A 7,297-nucleotide genomic window follows, 5' to 3' on the forward strand; every position below is an offset into this window, starting at 1 on the left:
ACAGAAATAATCCAGTTTGACACCACTTTAACTGCCATCACTCAATGCAATGGAGTTCTGCTGCACACAAACCGAAATTCAGGCTGCTTGTATATTTGTGCATTTTTATTTTACTTGGAAAGTCAAGCATTGTGCATCTTTCTCGCAGCAACAGTCCCGACTGATCCACGCTCCTGTGAAAACTGGGCCATGCGCGGCCATGTGCCATTGCAGTGTGGTCAAGATGGCAAAAGTTACGAACGGAGAGTTTGCAGCAGTTTCCTTTTGCCTGAGCTGACTGGAAAAAGTAAGATTCTGCCCATTCCGCTCCTTCCACTGTTTTAATGGCGTTTAAAGTACTTTTGCCTTTTACAGCAATTGAAGGACGCTGAGGACAAAGGTTTTCTAACAGAGGCCTCATTTGCACCAGTTTTATTGAGCAGAGGCAAGTTTCATAGAGCCCCAGAAGTCACAACGCAGGTCATCTAAACTGGGCATGCCCTAAACTGCACAATGCACAATGGACCTTTTAGCTTGCTTATCACTCTTGGCCTGTTCAGCTTGCTAAATCTGCCTAATAGCAAAGGAATAACCCCTAGTAGTCCTTGAGCTGAGACATTTTGCTCGCAACTCCCTTGAGCTGATCAGCAATTTCTCCTCCTTGGGAGTTTTTAGAGACCTCGGATAGCACTTTCCAGAAGCCAGGGGGATGAGAAAAGTAGTTTCCTAGATGCAAAATGGCCTCACTTAAGCTATGCAGCAGGATACAGATTTAAAGCGTATAGTGGAACTGAGAGCCTTATAATGGAACTGAGAGGAGGGACTTTTAAAACTGGGTATGCCACTGAGAGAAAGCCCTCCTCCAAGGGTCTTAAAACTCAGGTGGGCATTTAAATTGGGCAATCAATTGGTTTCCCAAGTGTGACGATCCATCACATTTAAACGGCATGATCACTAATACTAGATGATCTATTGCATCGGAGTTTGAGGATCCATTGGTTCTTCAGGTTGTGTGATCCATTGCATTTCAACTGGGCAGTCCATTGGTTTCTCAAGTCTGATGATCCGTCACATTTATAGCGCATGATCATCCATGTTGGATGATCTACTGAATTGGAGTTGGAGGATCCACTGGTTCTTCAGGTTGTGTGGTCTATTTTATTGGAGTCTGGTGATCCTTTAGTGGTCCAAGTTGGACAATCCATGACATTTGAGATGGGTGATCCGTGAGCTTAACTAGTTGGATGGCCCACAGCTACTGAGTTATGGTTCTCCAAATTGATCCACCAGCTTGGATGAACCAAGGCATTTGGGTCAGATAATCCAGATGGGAAAATTGCAATCTTCATTACTGACGTATAAGGTAAATGGATGTTCCTAAACTTTGGTCCTCCAGATGTTTCAAACTTCAGCTCCCACAATTCCTGACTGTTAGCCAAGCTGGCTGGGGCTTCTGGGAGTTGAAGTCCAAAACACCTGGAGAGCCAAAGTTTGGGAAACCACGGATGTAGGCAAACAGGATCTCTCTTTCCCAAGTACTCTCTGGGCTACTCTTGCCTCATGGTGTAGCTCTGGATGGCCTCCTGAAAGAAGGCAGCCGTGTTACGCTCAGGATGGAAGAAGATCACGTAGCACTTGGGTCCAAAATAGCCCATACCAACACTGAACAAGTTGGCCAGCATGATGGCCGTGTCAACTATATTCACCAGGATCCCACTGGAGATGGACATGACCAGCAAGAGGATGGCCCAGAAGGAGAAGTATCCGGTCATACACAAGGTGATGTACTTGGCTTCGTTGTAGTTCTTGGGCAACGCTTTCCCCATGTAGGCAAAACAGAAGCACAGGAAGCACAAGGCCATCTCCAAGGCATTGTTCAGGACCATGGAAGATTTGTACTCTTCTGTGCACATCAACAGAAGGATAGTGGGGTTACTGTTAATCATGGTTAAGACCGGTGCCGGAGGGTAGAAGTAGACATTGAGCCCCACAATGACCATCTTCACGGCGAAGACACTGGCCACAAAAACCTGTTGTCCGTTGTACTTCTTCCAAATGCCGTAAACCCTGGGCAGCCGGGCGGCCATCTTGAAGACGCAAATGATCTGGAAAGACCGGACGGTGATGCAAGAGATGCAGAGGGTGAAGCAGAGGCCGAAGGCACTCTGGCGGCCAAAGCACTTGAGCTCCGTCAGGTCGCCAATGTAGAAGAAGACGCTGCAGAAGCCGAGGCCAAGGGAAGCGATCATGAGGAAGCAGAGATGCCCACCAGCAGATCTCACCACCGGGGTGTTAAAATGGCGGGCAAACATCACCAGGGTCCCTACAGAAGCCAAGAGTCCAATTAAAGCACAGAATAGGAGCATGATGGTGAAGGGATCGTTCCAGAAGAGGTACATCACTTCCTTCATGAAGCACTCCTCCTGGCCTGGCTTCGACCACATGTTGGGTGGACAACTCTGACAGGTGAAGTTGTCTAAGGAATAAGACAGAGCATATATGGAGTTTAGGCTGCCAAGGAGGGTTGGTCAAAGCTGACTCAGGCTGCATTCACACTCCAGAAAGAATCTAGGTTGACACCACTTTTAATTGCCATGGGCTCAATGCTATGGAGTGCTAGGAATTGTAGTTTTGGGGGGCATTTAGTCTTCCGTGTCAGAGAGCTCTGGTGCCACCACAAACTACAAACCCCACAATGCCATAACCTTGAGCCGTGGCAGTTAAAGTGGTGTCAAACTGGATTATTTCTGCAGCATGGAGGCAACCCTGGTCAAGAAAACCCTATAGATTGCCCTAGGTCAGAGGTGACATGAAGGCAAATAACAACAACAATATAGTTATTACTTGCAAATATATTTTCACTTTCCATCTTGCTGTTGTGGTAGCATGGATTCAGAATGACGATGAAACATGAATCCCAGTTTGGGCATTAAAGTGGTGCATAAATAGAGATGATGACGCTGATGAGATTGTTGTCATTATCATTGTTATTCTACACGACAATTTGTCGTAGGAGATGTTCTCCCATAAGGTGCCGCAGGGAGGCTTTTGCCCTCCGAAGCAGCCTCAAAATAGATTTGAAACGAATAAATCCTTTTTGCCAAAAAGGGGAAAACGTACCACTTTTGTTGAGGAAAGTCCCAGCTGCGCATTCGACGCACACAAAGCAGCAGGCAAGGGATCCCAGCAGTTTTCTCTTCTGCCCTGGTGCGCACTGCTCTGAACAGACCGACTTGGGCGGCTGCAGAAAAAGGAAAGGTGAATGATCAGTGTTTGACTCTGGCTCCATGCTATGGAATTCTGGGATTTATAGTTTCCTGAGAGAGATTTTGCCCTCTCTGTCCAAGAACTCTGGTGCCACAGCAAAATACAAAACCCCAGGATCCCATTGCATGGAGCCATGGCAGTAAAAGCGGTTCTGCAGTTCGAGAGAGCAAAAGTCCCCCCAAAATTAACTCCCCCAAGCCCAGTTCAGATGCAGGACAGAGGGTCTGTAGGGTAAGGATTGTCATTTGTCAGGATTCACCTTACCGTGCTGTTTTCTGTGTGCCAGAGGATGTTTTCATCATAAACCTGAAGATCTTCCTCTGGGGATTGATAGCTTGCGATGGTCTTGAAAGGCTTTTCCGGAGTGCCCCACTGCCACTGGACCAGCTCAAAGCCATTTGGGGGGTCCCCTTTGTCATCAAAGCAGATGGTGGTGTTCAGCAGGGTGAAGTTCACCCGTGCCACCTCCCTTAGAAGCTACAACAGGGAAAAATAGACGTTATTGTTATTAAGTCGTTTTTGACTTATGGCGACACCAAGGTGAACCTATCGTGGGGTTTTCTGGGCTAGATTTATTCAGAGGAGGTTTGCCATCGCTTTCCTCTGAGGTTAAGAGTATGCAGCTTGCCCAGGGTCACCCAATGAGTTTCATGGCTGAGCAAGGATTTGAACCCTGGTCTCCAGAGTCGTAGTCCGCCACTCAAATGACTACGCCACAATGGCTTTCAGAGAGAGGCCTTGGTCACTCCAAATAGTTAAAGCTTTGCGGAGACCGATAGCGCACCCACTATGATCTACATTGCGCACACACATGCGCCATTCACCTGCCAAGGGTAGATCTTTCTTTTGGAGCACTTGGTCTCGCTGCAACCCAGCAAGGCATGCAAAGCATGGGCAATGACGTAGACCGAGGAATAGACATTGAAAGCGACACGGTCCCCAGCTGACCGGAAAGCACTTTCATAACGTTGGACCATTCGGAGGCAATTGTCACATTTCTGGTTGCACACCATGTGCGCAGCCGGAGCTTCCTTGCCCTCCGTTGGGCCAGACCTGACTTGAAATCTGTCCAGTCCCGGGACGGGGACTTCCTCGACAGCCACCCCAAAGACGGTGCCGATGCTCGAGATGTTGGGCATGCTGTAGATGATCAGATCGGTGGACCAAGCTTCAGATGCGATCCACACCAAGCCCGTCAGGTTTTGGGAAATGACTTCTTGGAAGAAGGCCCGGAGAGGCAGTTCGGTGCTTAAGACGATCACCACTTTGGCCGAGCTGCGGCCAACCTTGACCACCACATCCCTCAGCCGCTCCTGGTTGGCGCTGTTGCCGTCTGGTTGGCTTGTCTCTGGGATGTTCTCCTGGAAAGCCACGCAGACCCATGCATCCTGCTTTGGAGAGGCCAGGAAAATCCATTACTTCATTTCTCCCACATTTCTTAAACCTTCAGAAAACCTGTTACTTAATGTCTCCCACATGATGCACCATATTTAAAAACTCCAGAAAACTCTTTACTTAGCTTTGCCCACTTTTCCTAGTTTTATAAACTTCAGAAAATCTGTTACTTAGGCTGCATTCGCACTGCAGAAGCAATCCAGTTTGGCCCTGCTTTAACTGCCATGGCTCAGTGCTATGGAATTCTGGGGTTTGCAGTTTTGCGGGCCTTCCCTGTCAAAGAGCTCTGCTGCTCACAAAACTACAAATCCCGGGATTCCATAGGATGGAGCCATGGCAGTTAAGGTACTGTTGAACTGCATTAACTGTATAATTACAGCGCTTTAGAAATAAAGTTTAATAATAATAATAATAATAATAACTCTGCAGTGCAAATGAGGCCTCTGTTAGAAAACTGCAAAGATGTATATCTGGGCAAGAGTACTCCAATGTGCATCAGGCATTTCTGACATGCGTCAGGTATCTTCTGGTGCACATCAGCGGCTTCCATTATGCTCTGGCATTTCTGCACATTGGGAAAGCGTACATTGCATGTACATTGATGTGCACTGATGCACATTGCATGCAGCTCTGCTGGCTACCATTACGCAACAGATACAGTATGTTATAAAATCACAGTATCCCTAGGTGAATATTGATGTTGCAAAACTACTCAGTTCTGTTTTGCACACACGGAAACCCATTTACGAAGATGCAAGTCCAGCTTGGCCCTGAAACCCATGGGGTGTTCTTAGGCAAAGCCACACTCTCTTAGCCTCAGGGGAAGGTAAGGGCAAACCCCCTCTGAACAAATCTGGCAAAGAAACCCCCTTGATAGGTCTGCCATAAGTTAGAAATGATTTGAAGGCACACAACAATAGGTAATGCCTTCAAGTGATTTCTGACTTATGCAGCCACCCTGCCATGGGGGTTTTCTTGGTAAGATTGGTCCAGAGCCTCCCTCTGAAGCTGAGAGAGTGTGACTTGGCAAAGGACACCTGAAGGGTTTCCACGGCCGAGAGGGGATTTGAATCGTAGTCCAGCCCTGAAGCCATGACATCGCACTGGCTCGCCACCCAAGCAGAATGGTTTTTAAAGGAGTGGACCGAAACCAAATTCTCTACCTGGGTATGCAGTTGCCCCAACTTTCTGTGCAGCAGCTGCAGGTTCTGTTGGCCATATTCGTCTTCGCTGGAGAGAACACCAAACCAGTTCCAGCGGAAATACTTCATCATCTTCAGGATGAGGTGGATCTGCTGATCTGTACTCGGGATGGTGCGGAAAGCCACAGGGAAGGTTCTGGGGTTGCTCAGGGCCTCAGTGGTTGCGCTGTAGGTGATCTGGGAGGCAATGTGAGAGGATTCATTGTGGAGCTTTATCATTCTGGCTTTATCTTAGGCCAGGGGCAACCATGGAAGGATGTGGAGACCTGCCATACCCACCTTCCACCCAAAATATATACATTGAGCTCTTGGTATCCCCTGGGGCTTGATTCCAGGACCCTCTGTGGATCCCAAAACCTGTGGATGCTCAAGTCCCATGAAAGACAATGGTGCACTAACATGGTGTCCCTTATGGCAAAATCAAGCTTTGCTTTTTGGAATGTATATATTTTTGGAATATTTTCAAGCTGTGGATGGTTGCATCTCTGGATACGGAATCTGTGGATATGGAGAGCCGACTATATACTGTATATCACTTTTTTGCCTCCAAATGTCCTCCAGGGTTGGAGGGGAACATTTCCACCATGTTTGGGATTTTCCTGAGGCTGCATCACCACAAAAATGGATTTGAGAGGGTTGCATGTGGCCCATGGGCTCCTCCTTGGAGAAGACATCCAAGACTTCTTGGAGAAGACATCCAAAAGCTCCTTGGAGAGGTATCCAAGACTCCTTGAAGAAGTCTCCAAAATTCCTTGGAGAAGGCATCCAAGACTCCTTGGAGAAGACACCCAACTTACCTGTGGCACAAGGAACAGGCTCAACAGATAAGCAGCTGTGATGGCCGTTGAGGTCGAATCGGGGCCGATGACCGCCACCACCCGCGTCTGGGAATCGGTATAGTTGTTCTTGACCTCAATCACAGACCGGTTGTCCGAAAGGAAATAGAAAAGCGGGTGGATGGTGTTAGTGAGGGAACAGACATCTAAGATCTCGTACCCCAAAGAAATCCCTGGCAGGAGAAGGCTGGAGTTGTTGATCTCTTCCACTGCAAAACGCATGGCCTGCAGGTAGTTGTAGCCGGCCATCTTCAGGGGATACCTGGGAGAAGCCAGAGGCACAGATGGACAATGCTTAGCCCTGCCAGACTTTGTGAACTGTCCTAATTTTGGACTACAGATCCTACAATCCCAGAAGATTGTCATTCTCCAAAATGATCTTTTCCCAGGGTTTGAATTCTCTTAGCAGAGCCATGTCAGTTTCAGATAATGTTCTTTTAAACACTTTTTCCACATTATTATTAATATTACTATTACTATTTATTTACATCCCACCTTTCTCCCAGTATAGAGACTCAAGGTGGCGCGCAGCAAATTTAAAACAATACCGTCTAAAACAATACAGAAGCCTTTAACAATGCATGAATATAAAAGAATGGAACCATTTTAAAACTTAAA

The 7,297-nt window shown here is 47.4% G+C and overlaps 1 protein-coding gene across 1 annotated transcript; it reads right to left on the reverse strand.

Annotated features, from left to right (window-relative positions):
* Positions 1-1,526: 1,526 nt before the first annotated feature.
* Positions 1,527-6,901, reverse strand: TAS1R2 (taste 1 receptor member 2). Its single transcript, XM_089534089.1, has 6 exons — positions 6,641-6,901; positions 5,805-6,020; positions 4,071-4,634; positions 3,511-3,723; positions 3,100-3,220; positions 1,527-2,455 (listed from the first exon to the last, which is right to left on the reverse strand). The coding sequence occupies exons 1-6, from the start codon at positions 6,899-6,901 to the stop codon at positions 1,527-1,529; spliced, it is 2,304 nt and encodes a 767-aa protein (XP_089390215.1).
* Positions 6,902-7,297: the final 396 nt, after the last annotated feature.

The sequence above is a fragment of the Sceloporus occidentalis genome, unplaced genomic scaffold (assembly GCF_023333645.1).
Source record: "Sceloporus occidentalis isolate IW3139 unplaced genomic scaffold, rSceOcc1.0.p SCAF_8, whole genome shotgun sequence".
In the NCBI taxonomy this organism is placed as follows: Eukaryota; Metazoa; Chordata; class Lepidosauria; order Squamata; family Phrynosomatidae; genus Sceloporus; species Sceloporus occidentalis.

Coding starts and splice junctions, on each gene's coding strand:
- TAS1R2 (XM_089534089.1), bottom strand. CDS start 6,901: ATGCGTTTTGCAGTGGAAGAGATCAACAACTCCAGCCTTCTCCTGCCA. Junction 3,221..3,510: donor GGCACACAGAAAACAGCACG/GTAAGGTGAATC, acceptor CTTTTTCTGCAG/CCGCCCAAGTCGGTCTGTTC. Junction 2,456..3,099: donor GACTTTCCTCAACAAAAGTG/GTACGTTTTCCC, acceptor CTTATTCCTTAG/ACAACTTCACCTGTCAGAGT.